Consider the following 20,675-nt stretch of genomic DNA (forward strand, 5'->3'; position numbering starts at 1 on the left):
TTCATTACTGTCCAAACACTGAGACTATTGATTTTATACTGCCAGAGCAGCGAAGCATTAGATTCTTTACTGTGCGAGAAGTGAAACTATGGATTCGGCATTATTTACTGACAGAGCAATGAGACTATGGATTCTTTACTGTCAAACAAGTGAGTCTGAGAATTCTCTACTGTCAGAGCAGTAAAGCTATGGATTCTGGATTCTTTACTGTCTGATCAGTGAGATTATGGATTCTTTACTGTTCGAGCAGTGAGACTATGTGTTTTTTTTACTGACAGAGCAATGAGACTATGGATTCAAGATTCTTTACTATCCAAGTAGTGAGACTATGCAATATTTACTGTCTGAGCAATGAGATTATGGATTCCTCATTCTTTTATGTCCGAGCAGTGAGATTGTTTTTTTTATTATCTGAGCAGTGAGAGTATGGATTCTTTAATGACCGAGCTGTGAGACTATGGATTATTTACTGTCTGGGCAATGAGACTATGGATTCTTTACTGTCCAAGCAATGAGACAATGGATTCTGGATTATTTACTGTCCGATCAGTGAGATTATGGATTATTTATTATCTGATCAGTGAGACTATGGATTCTTTCCTGACCAAGAAGTGAGACTATTCATTTTGGATTCTTTTCTGTCTGAGCAGTTAGATAAACAATTTACTGTCCAAGCAGACTTTGGATTCTTTACTGTCCAAGCAGTGGGGCTATGGATTGTTTGCAGTCCAAGCAGTGAGACTGTGGATTCTTTACTGTCCTAGACGTGAGACTGTGGATTCTTTACTGTTCGAGCAGGGAGACTACAAACTTTTTACTGACTGCGAATAATCTACTGTCAGAGCCGTAAAGCTATGGATTCTGGATTCTTTACTGTCTGATCAGTGAGATTATGGATTCTTTACCATCTGACCAGTGAAACTGTAAATTCTTTACTATCCGAGCAGTGAGACTATGGATTCTTTACTGTCGAGAACTATTAATTCTGGATTCTTTACTGTCCGAGAAGGGAGACTATGAATTATGTACTATTTACTGTCTGAGCACTATGATTATAGGTCGTTTTCTATTTGAGCAGTGAGACTATGGATTCTTTACTGTCTGAGCAATGAGAGTATGGATTTTTTGCTGTCCAGGTAGTGAGACTATGGATTCTTTATTGTCCGAATAGTGAGATTATGGATTCTTTAATGTTTGAGCAGTACGAGTATGAATTCTGCATTCTTTACTATCCAACCAGTGAGACTATGGCTTCTTTACTGTCCAAGCAGTGAGACTATGGATTCTTTACTGTCCAAGCAGTGAGACTATGGCTTCTTTACTGTCCAAGCAGTGAGACTATGGCTTCTTTACTGTCCAAGCAGTGAGACTATGGCTTCTTTACTGTCCAAGCAGTGAGACTATGGCTTCTTTACTGTCCAAGCAGTGAGACTATGGATTCTTTACCATTTAAGCAGTGAGACTATGGCTTCTTTACTGTCCAAGCAGTGCGACTGTGGATTCTTTACTATAAGAAATAACATGGTTGAAAAAGACCAAACAGGTAGAAACGTTGCATATTTGTCCGTCCAATGGAATAAATATGGAATAAATGTCACCCAGTCTGACGCTGCCATCTTTTTTTCTTATGGTATGTTATATCAAGTAATCCCTTGAATTGGACGTGCGTCCCTATACCGCTGATTGTGTGTTGATTACACAGGCGGTTAATACATTTTTTGACCAGGGTGCTGTGGACTTTTTTTTCTCTATAATAATAATAATAATTTTATTCATTTATATAGCGCTATTAATTCCACAGCGCTTTACATACATTTGCAATACTGTCCCCATTGGGGCTCACAATCTAAAGTCCCTATCTGTATGTCTTTGGAGTGTGGGAGGAAACCGTAGTACCCGGAGGAAACCCACGCAAACACGGGGAGAACATACAAACTCCTTGCAGATGGTGTCCTTGGTGGGATTTGAACCCAGGACCCCAGCGCTGCAAGACTGCAGTGCTAACCACTGAGCCACCGTGCCGCCCGTCTATGTGGATTCTTTACGGTCCAGGCAGTGAGACTATAGACTATTTACTGTCCGAGCAGTGAGATTATGGATTCTTTACTGTCCGAGCAGTGAGACTATGGATTCTTTACTGTCCGAGCAGTGAGATTATGGATTCTTTACTGTCCGAGCAGTGAGACTATAGATTATTTACTGTCCGAGCAGTGAGACTATAGATTCTTTACTGTCCAGGCAGTGAGACTATGGATTAGTTTGTGTCCGAGCAGTAAGGTTATGCATTCTTTACTGACAGAGCAGTGAGACTATAGATTAGGGATTCTTTTCTGTCCGAGCAGTGAGGTTATGCATTCTTCACTGTCCGAGCAGTGAGACTATGGATTCTTTACAGTCCAGGCAGTGAGACTATAGATTCTTTACTGTCCAAGCAGTGAGACTATGGATTAGTTCGTGTCCGAGCAGTGAGGTTATGCATTCTTTACTGACAGAGCAGTGAGACTATAGATTAGGGATTATTTTCTGTCCGAGCAGGAAGACTATGGATTCTTTACTGTCCAGGCAGTGATTACTGTCTGAGCAGTGAGGTTATGCATTCTTTACTGACAGAGCAGTGAGACTATAGATTAGGGATTATTTTCTGTCCGAGCAGGAAGACTATGGATTCTTTACTGTCCAGGCAGTGAAACTATAGATTCTTTACTGTCTGAGCAGTGAGGTTATGCATTCTTTACTGACAGAGCAGTGAGACTATGGATTAGGGATTATTTTCTGTCTGAGCAGTGAGATTGAGGATTCTTTACAGTCCGAGCAGTGAGACTTTGGCACTCTCTACAGACTTATGATGATGGATTCAGTACTGTACAAGTATCCTTGGCGCCTTTCCTTATATATAATATTTCAGGATCCAGGCGCTGGTGGTCGGCGCTGCTCTGAGTGATTTTGCCGTATGTGGAGTTAGGAAGGATTTTCTCCCTCACATGCAGGACTAGAAATCACTTCTCACAGGATCGGCCTTCTTATCACCTTCTCTTTTTTTTTTTATTAACCCTTCCATGGCTCCTTTTGTGCAGGACGGGCTATAGTTGTGACTGATGCCGTTCATTATATCTTCTACTAAAAAAAATCTGCCGGCGTTCTGCGCTATTTTCCGGTAACATTTTAATTTTTGCTATGACTGAGCCGAGCGAGGGCTTCAGGGGGTGGTGACCAACGGATGGGTTTATTGGTGTCATATTGGGGTAGATACATCTGGATGTTTTTATTGCCTTTCTTTAGGGGGCAGTGATGACAGCGTGGAGCCGAGATGGGGGCTTCAGCAGGCCCCCGGTTACCATAGTAACACATCAACGCCCTGTCAGTGCTCGAACAGTAAATAATCCATAATTTCACTTCTCCATCAGTAAAGAATTCATAATCTCACTGCTCGGACAGTAAAGAATCCATAATCTCACTGCTCTGACAGTAAAGAATCCATAATCTCACTGCTTGGACAGGAAAGAATCCATAATATCACTGCACAGACAGTAAAGAATCCATAATCTCACTGCTCAGACAGTAAAGAATCCATAATCTCACTGCTCGGACAGTAAATAATGCATAGTCTCACTGCTCAGACGGGAAAGAATCCACAGTCTCACCACTGACATAGAACAGAATCCATAATTTTACTACTAGGACAGAAAAGAATCCATAGTCTTACTGCTCAGACAGTAAAGAATCCATAATCTCACTTCTTAGGCGGTAAAAAATCCACAGTCTCAATGCTCAGTCAGTAAAGAATCTCCAGTCTCGCTACTTGGACAGTAAAGAATCCATAATCTCACTGCTCAGATAGTAAGGAATCCATAATCTCATTGCTCAGGCTGTAAAGAATCCATAGTCTCACTACTGACATAGTACAGAATCCATAATCTCACTACTCAGACAGTAAAGAATCCATAATCTCACTTCTTAGGCGGTAAAAAATCCACAGTCTCAATGCTCAGTCAGTAAAGAATCTCCAGTCTCGCTACTTGGACAGTAAAGAATCCATAATCTCACTACTCGAACAGTAGAGAATCCATAGGCTCATTGCTCAGACAGTAAACAATCCAGTAAAAAAGTCTCACTGCTCGATGATTGAGATCTGTCAGCGCTTCAATGATTCACAGCCGCGGTCGGCCAGAGATCAGCTCTGTTAAGAGGACACATGCCCCGGTGTCTGCCGCGTGTGGAGCGAATTTCCCGAAACGGCAACCGAGCGAATCATCCAATTCCTACAAAGAATCCAAAAAAAATGTCGCCATAAAGGTGGACGGCCACCGGTTCACTTTTTTACGTGTGTGCGGAGTCATCCCCCTCCCTAGAGCTTTATGATAGCGACTTCCTGCAGTGGCCACAAGGGGGAGCTCCAACCGTGCAGAGACATAAATCCACGTGGAAAGTGCTCCCTCTGGTGGTGACGGCAGGAAGTGCTGCTCACATCCCTGCCCTATCCTGATCCTGCTGACCAGTGGTGCAAGATCATCAACTGCGGGAACGCACACCTCTGCGGAGGAGCTGCGTACACAAAACGGTACTTTTCTATATAGGTCTATTTGTAAAGCTGCATTATAAGAAAATAACAGTTGCACAAGTATACACACCCTTCATTTATAGTGTGAACATGTCTGAGGGTGAGAACCAGTCACCAGGATCAGGGTTTATGTTACTGATCCGTTATTCGGCACATATGACGGCGGCTCGCGGCCGGTCCGGAGCGGCGGCTGCAGCTAGTCGCTGGTAGATTGGCTTCTGCACATCTGATTGACACTACTGTGTGTTTGGCGTCGTCTTCCCCCACGTCACAGCTCGGTCAGGTCATCATTGTAGTACAGGTGCAGGCTGCAGGTGAAGGCGTCGGCGTCCATCCTCAGCTCCTCCAGCTCCTCGTCCTCATCCTGCACCCCGTTCTCCTCCAGCGTCAGCTCCATGCGCAGGGGCGCCCCACAATACTTCCACGTGTAGCTGGCGGCATGAGCGTTATATGGCAGATAACGGGCGAGGATCTCCCAGACCGTCTCCTCCGAACACACCTGTAACAGCAAAGCGACACTAGAATGTGTGACAACCCACAGGGGAAGGAGACTCATAGCTCCGCCCATATGTAATCACCCTGCAGGGGAGGAGACTCATAGCTCCGCCCATCTGTAATCACCCTGCAGGGGAGGAGACTCATAGCTCCGCCCAGCTCTATCACCTTGCAAGGGGAGGAGACTCATAGCTCCGCCCATCTGTAATCACCTTGCAGGGGGCGGAGACTCACAGCTCCGCCCATCTGTAATCACCTTGCAGGGGGCGGAGACTCACAGCTCCGCCCATCTGTAATCACCTTGCAGGGGGCGGAGACTCACAGCTCCTCCTCTCTGTATCACCCTGCAGGGGGAGGAGACTCATAGCTCCTCCTATCTGTATCACCCTGCAGGGGGAGGAGACTCACAGCTCCTCCTATCTGTATCACCCTGCAGGGGGAGGAGACTCACAGCTCCTCCTATCTGTATCACCCTGCAGGGGGAGGAGACTCACAGCTCCTCCTATCTGTATCACCCTGCAGGGGGAGGAGACTCACAGCTCCTCCTATCTGTATCACCCTGCAGGGGGAGGAGACTCACAGCTCCTCCTCTCTGTATCACTCTGCAGGGGGAGGAGACTCACAGCTCCTCCTATCTGTATCACCCTGCAGGGGGAGGAGACTCACAGCTCCTCCTCTCTGTATCACTCTGCAGGGGGAGGAGACTCACAGCTCCTCCTCTCTGTATCACTCTGCAGGGGGAGGAGACTCACAGCTCCTCCTCTCTGTATCACTCTGCAGGGGGAGGAGACTCACAGCTCCTCCTATCTGTATCACCCTGCAGGGGGAGGAGACTCACAGCTCCTCCTCTCTGTATCACTCTGCAGGGGGAGGAGACTCATAGCTCCTCTTATCTGTATCACCCTGCAGGGGGAGGAGACTCACAGCTCCTCCTATCTGTATCACTCTGTAGTGGGAGGAGACTCATAGCTCCTCCTATCTGTAGCCCCCTGTAGGGGCAGATATGCCTTTGTCACTGTTGGTATCAGACACTTACCTCCAGCGTTTGCTCTTGGGATGTTAAGGTGTTGATGATTCGGATGAACCTGGTTTTGGAGGACAAGATGCCGACCTCATAGGAGGGGTCTCTCCACCAGGGGCGGCCAAGGTCGGTGTCCCAGTCTGAAGAGGGAAAGGCGGGCGGCACATGGAGGAAGCGTCCCTGCGGGGTGTAGGGGGTCAGGCAGCCGGTCTGCGGGTCTATGTAGGTCTTGATCTGTGGAGATTAATTCAGGCAAGAGAGGAGATAAGACGCCTATGATGAGGAATCAGGACCCGGAGGAGCGGGGGTCACAGCCGCTCGTCCCCCCGCACTGTGCTGCCCTCCACCCACAGTCATCTATGGGCCGGATAGTCTGGACTCCAGGCTGATATACAGTGCCTACAAGTAGTATTCAACCCCCTGCAGATTTAGCAGGTTTGATAAGATGCAAATAAGTTAGAGCCTGCAAACTTCAAACAAGAGCAGGATTTATTAACAGATGCATAAATCTTACAAACCAACAAGTTTTGTTGCTCAGTTAAATTTTAATAAATTTTCAACATAAAAGTGTGGGTCAATTATTATTCAACCCCTAGGTTTAATATTTAGTGGAATAACCCTTGTTTGCAATTACAGCTAATAATCGTCTTTTATAAGACCTGATCAGGCCGGCACAGGTCTCTGGATTTATCTTGGCCCACTCCTCCATGCAGATCTTCTCCAGGTTATCTAGGTTCTTTGGGTGTCTCATGTGGACTTTAATCTTGAGCTCCTTCCACAAGTTTTCAATTGGGTTAAGGTCAGGAGACTGACTAGGCCACTGCAACACCTTGATTTTTTCCCTCTTGAACCACGCCTTGGTTTTCTTGGCTGTGTGCTTTGGGTCGTTGTCTTGTTGGAAGATGAAATGACGACCCATCTTAAGATCCTTGATGGAGGAGCGGAGGTTCTTGGCCAAAATCTCCGGGTAGGCCAAGCTATCCATCTTCCCATGGATGCGGACCAGATGGCCAGGCCCCTTGGCTGAGAAACAGCCCCACAGCATGATGCTGCCACCACCATGCTTGACTGTAGGGATGGTATTCTTGGGGTCGTATGCAGTGCCATCCAGTCTCCAAACGTCACGTGTGTGGTTGGCACCAAAGATCTCGATCTTGGTCTCATCAGACCAGAGAACCTTGAACCAGTCTGTCTCAGAGTCCTCCAAGTGATCATGAGCAAACTGTAGACGAGCCTTGACATGACGCTTTGAAAGTAACGGTACCTTACGGGCTCGTCTGGAACGGAGACCATTGCGGTGGAGTACGTTACTTATGGTATTGACTGAAACCAATGTCCCCACTGCCATGAGATCTTCCCGGAGCTCCTTCCTTGTTGTCCTTGGGTTAGCCTTGACTCTTCGGACAAGCCTGGCCTCGGCACGGGTGGAAACTTTCAAAGGCTGTCCAGGCCGTGGAAGGCTAACAGTAGTTCCATAAGCCTTCCACTTCCGGATGATGCTCCCAACAGTGGAGACAGGTAGGCCCAACTCCTTGGAAAGGGTTTTGTACCCCTTGCCATCCTTGTGACCCTCCACGATCTTGTCTCTGATGGCCTTGGAATGCTCCTTTGTCTTTCCCATGTTGACCAAGTATGAGTGCTGTTCACAAGTTTGGGGAGGGTCTTAATTAGTCAGAAAAGGCTGGAAAAAGAGATAATTAATCCAAACATGTGAAGCTCATTGTTCTTTGTGCCTGAAATACTTCTTAATACTTTAGGGGAACCAAACAGAATTCTGGTGGATTGAGGGGTTGAATAATAAATGACCTCTGAATAAACTTTTCACAATTTAAAAAAAAAAATAAAAAAGAAATAACATTCTTTTTTGCTGCATTTCACACTTCCAGGCTGATCTACAGTCCAAATATCACAATGCCAAGTTATTCCAAATGTGTAAACCTGCTAAATCTGCAGGGGGTTGAATACTACTTGTAGGCACTGTATATTGTGCTGCACAGACACATTGTAACAAACAATCAGCACAGCAGAGATTGTAATGCAAATGCTTGTAGCATAAAGAGGATTCACCAAACTGGGTACGACCAGTGTGAGAAAGTCTGAGAATTGGTCATAGACTGTCAGGCTGATAACAGAGAGCGATTACACACTTCGTACAGTGATGGACACTTACGTCTCCCGTCTTCTCATTGAACCAGTGACTGATGTCCTTTCCTGCGCTCTCAATGATCGGCTTCAGTAAGATGTCACCTGAGGGGTCACAAGGCTGGAATTATCACCAATATACGGGGCGGAAGGAGGACAAGAGAGGAGAGGGGACGGGGCGTAAGGAGGACAAGAGAGGAGAGGGGACAGGGCGGAAGGAGGACAAGAGAGGAGAGGGGACGGGGCGGAAGGAGGACAAGAGAGGAGAGGGGACGGGGCGTAAGGAGGACAAGAGAGGAGAGGGGACGGGGCGTAAGGAGGACAAGAGAGGAGAGGGGACGGGGCATGTAAGGAGGACAAGAGAGGAGAGGGGACGGGGCAGAAGGGAGGACAAGAGAGGAGAGGGGACAGGGCACGTAAGGAGGACAAGAGAGGAGAGGGGACGGGAGGACAAGAGAGGAGAGGGGACGGGGCGGAAGGGAGGACAAGAGAGGAGAGGGGACGGGGCGGAAGGGAGGACAAGAGAGGAGAGGGGACGGGGCGGAAGGGAGGACAAGAGAGGAGAGGGGACGGGGCGGAAGGGAGGACAAGAGAGGAGAGGGGACGGGGCGGAAGGGAGGACAAGAGAGGAGAGGGGACGGGGCGGAAGGGAGGACAAGAGAGGAGAGGGGACGGGGCGGAAGGGAGGACAAGAGAGGAGAGGGGACGGGGCGGAAGGGAGGACAAGAGAGGAGAGGGGACGGGGCGGAAGGGAGGACAAGAGAGGAGAGGGGACGGGGCGGAAGGGAGGACAAGAGAGGAGAGGGGACGGGGCGGAAGGGAGGACAAGAGAGGAGAGGGGACGGGGCGGAAGGGAGGACAAGAGAGGAGAGGGGACGGGGCGGAAGGGAGGACAAGAGAGGAGAGGGGACGGGGCGGAAGGGAGGACAAGAGAGGAGAGGGGACGGGGCGGAAGGAGGACAAGAGAGGAGAGGGGACGGGGCGGAAGGGAGGACAAGAGAGGAGAGGGGACGGGGCGGAAGGGAGGACAAGAGAGGAGAGGGGACGGGGCGGAAGGAGGACAAGAGAGGAGAGGGGACGGGGCGGAAGGGAGGACAAGAGAGGAGAGGGGACGGGGCGGAAGGGAGGACAAGAGAGGAGAGGGGACGGGGCGGAAGGAGGACAAGAGGGGAGAGGGGACGGGGCGGAAGGGAGGACAAGAGAGGAGAGGGGACGGGGCTGAAGGAGGACAAGAGAGGAGAGGGGACGGGGCTGAAGGAGGACAAGAGAGGAGAGGGGACGGGGCTGAAGGAGGACAAGAGAGGAGAGGGGACGGGGCGGAAGGAGGACAAGAGAGGAGAGGGGACGGGGCGGAAGGAGGACAGCTCTGCGGGTCACCTCGGTGCTCTGTGGCCAGTGGGGTGAGGTCGTAGACCCGGCCCAGGTAGGACACCCACAGGTCGCTGATGCTGCAGTGCCGGGACACCTCCCGCGGGGTGTAGTACGGCGCTCTGACAGGACTCATGCCTGATTCTCAGCTGCGTTCTGGCGTTACCATGGCACCTGGACGCTTTCATGGCCACTTCCGGCATCTTAACGTCACTTCCGTTGATATCATTTCCGTTAGTTTCATTTCTTGTTGGTGGCTCTGATCGCGTACGTCATTTCCTTTTTGTGTCTCTGGCGGTTACGTCATTTCCTCCCTTTCTGTTGCATTATGGGAGGTGTAGTTTTCTTCTCTTCCCGTCAGTCTGTGCGGGGCCGCTGCTGTGCAGTTATGGCCGCCGTCCTAGAGGAGAATGGCTGCAGCCCGCCGGCCGGGGTGAGTGCCTCATCTGTGTCCTGCACCCATGGAGGGGCCGCCTCCTGTCCTGGGTGGTCGCGGGTCTCTTCTGGGCACGGGGAGGCTCCTGGAGCAGGTCTAGCGCCATAATCGGGGCAGTTTCCTGGGGGATCTTCCAATATGGCCGCCCTGTTGCCTCCCACATGGGCAGTCTCCCGGCTTTGCAGGGCCCAGGATTGTGGAAAAGCTGGGTGGTCGCCCTGGTAATACCTTCAGCTTCCCCTTGTATTCAGGATCTTGGGAAAGCTGGGTGCCCGCCTCTGCAGCCGACACCATGGGTAATGTCACCCAGCTTTCCCAGTATCGGAAAAACAAACAATTTCCCCTGTGTATCTGATGTTCAGGAGTCCGGGAAAGCTGAGTGACCACCAATATGGCCGCCCTGACACCCAGCTTTCTCAGGTTTGGCCTTAGTCCTGCATTCCTCTCTCACCTCCTGCCATCACATCATTACTCACATTCTGGGGTCTGGGAAAGTTGGATAACAACCTATCGGGGTGCCATGGTTCCTGTCTGGGATTATTATCCAGCTTTCCCAGACTTCTGAATGGCAGATTTAGCAGGATTTATAAGTATTTGTCCCATCTACACAGGGGCTGTCACTTTGGAAAGCTGGGTGGTTACTGTCAGCTCTTTTATTATGTGAGTCATCTTGCTTTTCCAGGCTCCTGAATGGCAAGTATTCTTTTGGAGGAGGGGGTGTAAGATCAGGTGCCATTGTTTCCACTGTCAGAGCTGCCAGACTTTGTCACCCAGCTTTCCCATGCTCCTGAATGGTGCATTGGCCAGTCTCGGAGGGATTACCCAGCTTTCCCGGTATCCTACATGTCAATTTTTTTCTACCTATCTCCATATTTCGCTGCACTAGAAGACTTACCATTAAGATGTGTGGAAAAGCTGGGTGATATTCACACTACAGTAATCATATGCGAGAATCCTGAAAAGATGGATTATCTCTGCAGGCTAGATACGAAAACAGCCCTGACAGAATGTGTTATAGCAGCCATATTGGATGCCACCCAGCTTTTCCAAGCTCCTGAACGGCAACACTGCAGGCTGGATGTCTGAAGCTTGCCTAGTTTCCTAGAAAAGTTGTGCCATTCAGCAGCTCGGTAAAGTTGGGTAGTATCCAATATGGCTGCCATGATACCCAGCTTTCCCAGATTCCTTCATCCCTTGCCAGACTGAACGTTCTGGGTTCTCTGAAAGCTGGGTGACGTCTGTGTAGCACACTGGGTTAGTGAGCTGGCCGCTTTCTCCCCCCAGGACTCGGACGTGGAGGCTGGTGACGGCGCCCGGCACAAGCTGGAGTCTCTGCTGAACCGGAACATGCGCATCGAGATGACGGACGGGCGCTCGCTGATCGGCTGCTTCCTGTGCACGGACCGGGACTGTAACGTCATCCTCGGCTCCGCGCAGGAGTTCCTCCGCGCCTCAGGTGAGCTCCTCGGGGGCGGGTCCTGGCAGCCGCTAAGCCCCACCTCCTATCAGACTAACCCCTGCTTCCTCCCGTCCCGCAGACTCTTTCCCGGTGCGGGAGCCGCGTGTCCTGGGATTGGCCATGGTCCCCGGTCATCACATCGTGTCCATCCAGGTGGAGCTGGAGAGCGTCGCCTCCCCCCAGTACCTGTGACCCCCCCCCCCATCGCTGTACATTCACTTTTATATAATTAAATTATTTTTCTCGCCGGTGACTGTGGCCGCCATCTTTACTGTCAGAGCTGAGCGTTGTGTGTGTTGTCTGTTCATCCTGAGCCTCCTGATTCATGGATACAGCAAAATGTCTCTGATCTGTCTGATCCTGACACCTCGCTTGTCTGTGGGGAGAAGAATGTCCAGGATCTGGGAAAGCTGGGTGATAACGCCTGTGGCCATGTGGTCAGATAACCACCAGGTGGCGCTGTGCACACACAGACCATACCCGGCGTGTGCTGCTGCCGCCACCTTGTGGTGTTCTGGTGACGTTACAATGATTTCGGTGAAATTCCCTCCTGTGCAAACACTCACAAGATGATGAGACGACTATGGCTGGAGGGGGGGGCGCCAGCGGAAGTAGAGTGCGCGGACATCAGCGAGCTATATACAGGGACGTGCGCGAGCTATATACAGGGACGTGCGCGGACATCAGCGAGCTATATACAGGGACGTGCGCGGACATCAGCGAGCTATATACAGGTAGGTGCGCAGACGTCAGCGAGCTATATACAGGGACGTGCGCGGACGTCAGCGAGCTATATACAGGTAGGTGCGCAGACGTCAGCGAGCTATATACAGGGACGTGCGCGGACATCAGCGAGCTATATACAGGTAGGTGCGCAGACGTCAGCGAGCTATATACAGGTATGTGCGCGGACATCAGCGAGCTATATACAGGTAGGTGCGCAGACGTCAGCGAGCTATATACAGGTATGTGCGCAGACGTCAGCGAGCTATATACAGGGACGTGCGCGGACATCAGCGAGCTATATACAGGGACGTGCGCGGACATCAGCGAGCTATATACAGGTATGTGCGCGGATGTCAGCAAGCTATATACAGGGACGTGCGCGGACGTCAGCGAGCTATATACAGGTATGTGCGCGGACGTCAGCGAGCTATATACAGGTATGTGCGCAGACGTCAGCGAGCTATATACAGGTAGGTGCGCGGACATCAGCGAGCTATATACAGGTAGGTGCGCAGACGTCAGCGAGCTATATACAGGTAGGTGCGCAGACGTCAGCGAGCTATATACAGGTAGGTGCGCAGACGTCAGCGAGCTATATACAGGTAGGTGCGCAGACGTCAGCGAGCTATATACAGGTAGGTGCGCAGACGTCAGCGAGCTATATACAGGTAGGTGCGCGGACGTCAGCGAGCTATATACAGGTAGGTGCGTGGACATCAGCGAGCTATATACAGGTAGGTGCGCGGACATCAGAGAGCTATATACAGGGACATCAGCGAGCTATATACAGGGACGTGTGCGGACGTCGGCGAGCTATATACAGGTAGGTGCGCAGACGTCAGCGAGCTATATACAGGTAGGTGCGCAGACGTCAGCGAGCTATATACAGGTAGGTGCGCAGACGTCAGCGAGCTATATACAGGTAGGTGCGTGGACATCAGCGAGCTATATACAGGTAGATGCGCGGACATCAGAGAGCTATATACAGGGACATCAGCGAGCTATATACACGGACGTGCGCAGACGTCAGCGAGCTATATACAGGGACGTCAGCGAGCTATATACAGGTAGGTGCACGGACATCAGCAAGCTATATACAGGGACGTGTGCGGACGTCAGCGTGCTATATACAGGGACGTCGGCGAGCTATATACAGGGACGTGCGCAGACGTCAGCGAGCTATATACAGGGACGTCGGCGAGCTATATACAGGGATGTCAGCGAGCTATATACAGGGACGTGTGCGGACGTCAGCGAGCTATATACAGGGACGTGTGCGGACGTCAGCGAACTATATACAGGGACGTGTGCGGACGTCAGCGAGCTATATACAGGGACGTGTGCGGACGTCAGCGAGCTATATACAGGGACGTGTGCGGACGTCAGCGAGCTATATACAGGGACGTGTGCGGACGTCAGCGAGCTATATACAGGGACGTGTGCGGACGTCAGCGAGCTATATACAGGGACGTGTGCGGACGTCAGCGAGCTACAGTTAGGTCCAGAAATCTTTGGACAGTGAGCTATATACAGGAACGTCAGCGAGCTATATACAGGAACGTCAGCTAGCTATATACAGGGACGTCAGCGAGCTATATACAGGGACGTGTGCGGACGTCAGCGTGCTGTGTACAGGGACGTCAGCGTGCTGTGTACAGGGACGTCAGCGTGCTGTGTACAGGGACGTCAGCGTGCTGTGTACAGGGACGTCAGCCTGCTGTGTACAGGGACGTCAGCGAGCCGTGTACAGGGACGTCAGCGAGCCATATACAGGGACGTCAGCGAGCTGTGTACAGGGACGTCAGCGAGCCATATACAGGGACGTCAGCGAGCTATATACAGAGACGTGTGCGGACGTCAGCGAGCTACAGTTAGGTCCAGAAATCTTTGGACAGTGAGCTATATACAGGAACGACAGCGAGCTATATACAGGGACGTCAGCGAGCTATATACAGGGACGTGTGCGGACGTCAGCGTGCTGTGTACAGGGACGTCAGCGTGCTGTGTACAGGGACGTCAGCGTGCTGTGTACAGGGACGTCAGCCTGCTGTGTACAGGGACGTCAGCCTGCTGTGTACAGGGACGTCAGCGAGCCATATACAGGGACGTCAGCGGACATCAGCAAGCTATATACAGGGACGTGTGCGGACATCAGCGAGCTATATACAGGGACGTGTGCGGACGTCAGCGAGCTATATACAGGGACGTCAGCGTGCTGCATACAGGGACGTCAGCGTGCTGCATACAGGGACGTCAGCGTGCTGCATACAGGGACGTCAGCGTGCTGCATACAGGGACGTCAGCGTGCTGTATACAGGGACGTCAGCAGATGTCAGCGTGCTGTGTACAGGGACGTGCGCAGACATTCGGCGTGCTATGTACAGGGACGTCGGCGTGCTATGTACAGGGATGTCGGCGAGCTATATACAGGGACGTCAGCAGACATCAGTAAGCTATATACAGGGACGTGCGCAGACATCAGTAAGCTATATACAGGGACGTGCGCAGACATCAGTAAGCTATATACAGGGACGTGCGCAGACATCAGTAAGCTATATACAGGGACGTGCACAGACGTCAGTAAGCTATATACAGGGACGCCATCGAGCTATATACAGGGACGCGCCCGTACATCCGCTCCCCACGTACATGGACGCAGTTTTATGCCCATTCTCCATCTATCTGCACTCAGGAGCGCACTTCACCTGTTCGTGTATGTGTGGCGCGCCTGAGGCTGCCATCGCCTCAGAGGTACTGCACCTCAGTCAGAGCTGTGGTGCCCCATCCTGGGTAAGAAAGAGGCCATCTATCGGTTCACGCACCAAATGCTGCAGACACCCAATTATTACCTCACACATCAGATCAGGGCCGGGGCAGGGGCCATTAATGCTGTGACCAGTATCTGGCTATGGCACTTATGTGCACTGTCTCTAGAACCATCTAGAGGGAGGAGCTTAGTGGTGAGCTGTCTGAGGTAAAAGGGGCGGAGCTAAGTTTAATAGTTGACTGTGGACAGAGTCAGTCAGGAGGAGACAGACGAGGGGTGAGGGTCCCGGGGTCCTGTCAGCTCTGAGGAGATGGAAGAAAGGATCACAGTGACTTGGGGGAAGAGTGTCAGACCCCCTATAGTCACGTTTCACAAACAATAGCTCAAAGTGAAGGGATTGGTCGCAAACGGGGTCCTGGTCCCTAGGCTAGGATGATACTTCAGGACTTCCTAGTAACATCGGAGGCCAGGGTGGCTGTACGCAGCATGGGGCCACAAGCAGCACACGAATCTGCTGGAAGGGGGTCACAGAGGACCAGGGAGCCGGGCAGGCAGAAGTCCCTTTGAAGGTCCCCGGAGGGAGCCAGGCAGGCAGAAGTCCCTTTAGAGGTCCCCGGAGGGAGCCAGGCAGGCAGAAGTCCCTTTAGAGGTCCCCGGAGGGAGCCAGGCAGGCAGAAGTCCCTTTGAAGGTCCCCGGAGGGAGCCAGGCAGGCAGAAGTCCCTTTGAAGGTCCCCGGAGGGAGCCAGGCAGGCAGAAGTCCCTTTAGAGGTCCTCTGAGGGAGCCAGGCAGGCAGAAGTCCCTTTAGAGGTCCCCGGAGGGAGCCAGGCAGGCAGAAGTCCCTTTAGAGGTCCCCGGAGGGAGCCAGGCAGGCAGAAGTCCCTTTAGAGGTCCCCGGAGGGAGCCAGGCAGGCAGAAGTCCCTTTAGAGGTCCTCTGAGGGAGCCAGGCAGGCAGAAGTCCCTTTAGAGGTCCCCAGAGGGAGCCAGGCAAGCAGAAGTCCCTTTAGAGGTCCCCGAAGGGAGCCAGGCAGGCAGAAGTCCCTTTAGAGGTCCGCGACCCCTGGCTCAGGGCACTGTGTGTGGAGGCGCAGAACAGGAGGGTGAGAGTCAGCGCAGAGAGACGGCCAGGAAAGGCAAACAAAATGGAGAACAGGTACTGGCCTCGGACTTATTCGGGATCGGTGGTTGCCGATCACCGGGGATCCCAGCACACTGTGAATTGACTAAAATGGCTGTCAAGCTTGAATCAATACATTGAGTAACAGACTTGTTGCAAAGCCCTGGTGTCGTCTCCATTCCTCCTGCCCTCATAGACTTTTCATATAATCAACAGTTCTCTCGGGCCCTCAGTCCACCTGTGGGGAGTAAATCACCTTAGCTGCACCATCACCACCTGCCCCCGGAAACCCACAGCGCAGCGGCAGCCCACATAGCCGCAAAACCACAGGGGGCGTCACAAACTTTATTCCACTGTAATATAATCATCATCCCCTTTTTTTTTTTTTTATATATATAAGACACCGCCAGGGTCACTCACATCCCCGGACTAGTCCGGCCCAGTTCCGAGTACCCCTGACCCTGGCAGGGCTTGTCATTTGCACATGTGTATGTTTTTCATGTATTCATTGGATATAAAAAGTCTACACACCCCTGTTCATATGAGATGTTTTGTCATGTCCATAATCTGTAGAAAAAATCAATTGAGAAACAAATGTTTTTTTGGGTAGAAAAAGAAACAATTAAAATGGCTGCATAAGTCTGCACACCCTTCAGCTAATACTTTCGTGAAGTCCGCTATGATGAACGCTTTGTGTTCTTGTGTCTGAGTATCACACAGCACATGTGGAATCGGTGATCTTCGCTTGCCCCTCTTTGCAGCAGCCCCATATGTCAGATTGAGGAGGGGGGACCACGCCTGTCTACAGCTCCCTCTGTAGGTCACATACAGATTTTCCTTTGGCTTTAGGTCTGGGCAATTCCAAAATCTTGATATTCTTCTGGAGAAGCTGGGGTTTTTTTGGTTGTTTTTTTTCTTTTATATGCATGTTGCTGAGTATCGTTCTCATGCGGAAAGGTAAAATTTAGTGTCAGCTATTTAGCAGAAGCATGAAAGTTTGGATGCAAAAATTGACAACTGTCCATAATTCCCTCCACCTTAACTAAAGTCCCAGTTCCAGCTGTCAAAACATCCTCAAATCATAATTCTGCCTCCACCATGCCTCACTGTGGGGAGGGTGATCTGGTGATGTGCAGTGTTGGTTTTGCATCTTTTAAAATTATGGTCAAAAAGCTCCACATCAGAGACAACTAGTGATGAGCGAGCACTACCATGTTCAGGTGCTCGTAACTAGTGATGAGCAAGCACTACTATGCTCGGGTGCTTAGTACTCGTAACCAGTGATGAGCAAGCACTACCATGGTCAGGTGCTCGTAACTAGTGATGAGCAAGCACTACCATGGTCAGGTGCTCGTAACTAGTGATGAGCAAGCACTACTATGCTCGGGTGCTTAGTACTCGTAACTAGTGATGAGCAAGCACTACCATGGTCAGGTGCTCGTAACTAGTGATGAGCAAGCACTACTATGCTCGGGTGCTTAGTACTCGTAACCAGTGATGAGCAAGCACTACCATGGTCAGGTGCTCGTAACTAGTGATGAGCAAGCACTACCATGGTCAGGTGCTCGTAACAAGTGATGAGCGAACACTACCATGCTCGGGTGCTTGAAACTAGCAGCTCAGACTGATGCGAAGTGTACCGAGTATAATGGAAGTCAATGAGAAACTCAAGCACTTTTTCTGGGAACTCTTCCAGAAAAATGCTAGAATTCACCATTGACTTCCTTGACGAGCATGGTAGTGTTCGCTCATCACTAGTTACAAGCACCCGAGCATGGTAGTGCTTGCTCATCACTAGTAGTGTGTGATGAGACCAAGGTGGAACTTTTTGGCCAGAATTCCAAAAGGTGCAAAACAAACAATGTGCATCACTAGTAGATCACCCTCCCCACAGTGAGGCATGGTAGTGCTCGCTCATCACTAGCTACGAGCATGGTAGTGCTTGCTCATCACTAGTAGTGTCTGATGAGACCAAGGTGGAACGTTTTGGCCATAATTCCAAAAGGTGCAAAACAATGTGCATGACTAGAAGATCACCCTCCCCACAGTGAGGCATGGTGGAAGCAGAATTAGGATTTGGGGCTGGTTTTTGACAACTGGAGTGGGACTTAAGTCAAGGTGGAGGGAATTATGGACAGTTCCAAATTTCAGTCAATTTTTGCATCAAAACTTTTAGTTCGGTACTGCTCCCTCCTCACACGTTTTGTCACATGGGTTCGGCAGATTTGATGGATTTTTTTGGCGAAATATAGATGGGTTTGTACAGATTATCGGTGCCTTAAAGGTGGAAAAAGTCCTAAAATTATAATTTATGATGGAATTTTTGGAAGGGGGGCGTAGTATAGTTTTTTTTTTTTTATACACTGTACAGACACACACGCACGTTCTCCATAGTAGTGTACACAGACGACTATACTTCATACATTCGTGGACACGTGCTCGCTGCTCACACATATGGACGCTCTGTTGTGTACACTCCTTACTCATGGACCATATTTGCACGTTCCCCGCCTTCATGAAATTTGGTCCTCGTGGTTTTTTTTTGCTACTAGGGCCAGATTTTGTCTCTGGTCTGTTCAGAGTGTGGGGTGCCAGGTGCAGACCCCCGCACGCCCCCCGGGGTTACACCCAAGATTAGAACAGCTCTCATTGTGGTAGAGTCAGACTGCGGTTGGCAGGGGATGGAGGGTCCTGGTGGTCTGAGTCCTGACTGAGGCGGTATTATCGGACCCATGCAGGCCCCCCTCACACTGGCGACATCATCACTCTTCGGCCATAGTTTGTTTTGTTTTTTTTACATCCATGAACTATGTACAGGTTTATGCACCATCGTGCGGTTATTTGTCTCGTGAGGGTCGATGGTCAATATACGCTGTGTGGGGGGATTCGTTACATGGGAACATAGGTGAAGCCAACTGGGTCCAAATAATGCCGCCACATTGTGACATGAGGACTGCAGTTCCCAAATAATTCAGGTACAAAATAACACTAGCATATAGTGGACAAATAATACCGCCATTCAGTGAATACCAGTACAAAATAATACTATCAGAGCAGGCAAATAATACCACTATATGGTTACTCAACCCTTACATCTTGCACCACACAATGTAATACCGCCATATAATGGTGAAGTAACACTGCTATAATAATACACTGCAGAATAAAACTACTGTTCCATGACTAAACAATGCTGCCATAAAGTCCAAAAATACTACCATCTATACCCCGGACCCAAATAATACCGCTATATCACTGCTTAAAACATACAGCAGAACTCCATTTGGTACCCAAGTAATACTGTTATACAGTACCTAATTATATAACTTTTATAATATTTATTCATTTATATAGCGCCATTAATTCCACAGCGCTTTACATACATCAGTTTTCTGACTAAATAATACTGCCATACAGTGAACAGATAACAACCTGCCAATACTAAAAACATATCCATACAATATAACACCGCCATCCATCACAATTATTTTATTAGGAGGACTGTGCATTTTTAAATGCCCCAAGCCCAGAAGTACAAAAAGCCTTGCGGATATAACTAATAATACTGCCATATAGTGAAAAAGTAAAACATTGAACAATAAACTTGACATTTCATGACTAAATAATACTGCTATCTATACACTGACCACAATGATACCTTTATATTGTACCCAGATAATACTGCTAAAATCATACATGTACCAATACTACCATATAGTGACCAAGAAATACTACTATTATACAGTGCTCAAAAATATTGCTTTCTTGTAAATGAATATGAGCATACAGTGAGCAGATAATAGGACTATGCCATTGCTAAAAGCGTCCATCCACTTAATATAATGCCGCCATATATCATTACCATTATTTATTGGTAATTGTGATATTGAGATGGTTATACATTGTGAAATGGCCCGAACTCGTCTGTACAAGTGGTGCCTTGTGAAAATACCTATAATAATAATACCGCCATATAGTAACTAATACTACATTGTACAGTACACATTGCCATTTCAGTAATACCGCCATCTGTACTATGTCCAGTATAATATACTAAAAGTACCAAAATAATACCGCAATATAGTAACCAAGTAATACTACATTGTACAGTGCACAACATTGCCATTACACCAATACCGCCATCAGTACTATGTCCAGTATAATATACTAAAAGTACCAAAATAATGCCGCACTATAGTAACCAAGTAATACTACATTGTACAGTGCACAACATTGCCATTACACCAATACCGCCAACAGTACTTTATCCAGTGCAATATACTAAAAGTACCAAAATAATACCGCACTATAGTAACCAAGTAATACTACATTGTACAGTGCACAACAACATTGCCATTACACCAATACCGCCATCAGTACTATGTCCAGTATAATATACCAAAAGTACCAAAATAATACCGCACTATAGTAACCAAGTAATACTACATTGTACAGTGCACAACATTGCCATTACACCAATACCGCCATCAGTACTATGTCCAGTATAATATACCAAAAGTGCCAAAATAATACCGCACTATAGTAACCAAGTAATACTACATTGTACAGTGCACAACATTGCCATT

At 49.4% G+C, this 20,675-nt stretch overlaps 2 protein-coding genes across 2 annotated transcripts; one reads left to right on the forward strand and one right to left on the reverse strand.

The window, feature by feature from the left end:
• Positions 1-1,349: 1,349 nt before the first annotated feature.
• Positions 1,350-9,850, reverse strand: CYB5D1 (cytochrome b5 domain containing 1). The gene is made up of 4 exons (XM_075346711.1): positions 9,594-9,850; positions 8,245-8,321; positions 6,090-6,308; positions 1,350-5,057 (listed from the first exon to the last, which is right to left on the reverse strand). The coding sequence occupies exons 1-4, from the start codon at positions 9,718-9,720 to the stop codon at positions 4,827-4,829; spliced, it is 654 nt and encodes a 217-aa protein (XP_075202826.1). The 5' UTR covers positions 9,721-9,850; the 3' UTR covers positions 1,350-4,826.
• Positions 9,851-9,957: 107 nt separating this feature from the next.
• NAA38 (N-alpha-acetyltransferase 38, NatC auxiliary subunit) lies at positions 9,958-11,732 on the forward strand. The gene is made up of 3 exons (XM_075346712.1): positions 9,958-10,017; positions 11,305-11,476; positions 11,559-11,732. The coding sequence occupies exons 1-3, from the start codon at positions 9,973-9,975 to the stop codon at positions 11,669-11,671; spliced, it is 330 nt and encodes a 109-aa protein (XP_075202827.1). The 5' UTR covers positions 9,958-9,972; the 3' UTR covers positions 11,672-11,732.
• The last annotated feature ends 8,943 nt before the right edge of the window (positions 11,733-20,675 follow it).

Source organism: Anomaloglossus baeobatrachus, chromosome 4, assembly GCF_048569485.1.
Source record: "Anomaloglossus baeobatrachus isolate aAnoBae1 chromosome 4, aAnoBae1.hap1, whole genome shotgun sequence".
NCBI classification, from domain to species: Eukaryota; Metazoa; Chordata; class Amphibia; order Anura; family Aromobatidae; genus Anomaloglossus; species Anomaloglossus baeobatrachus.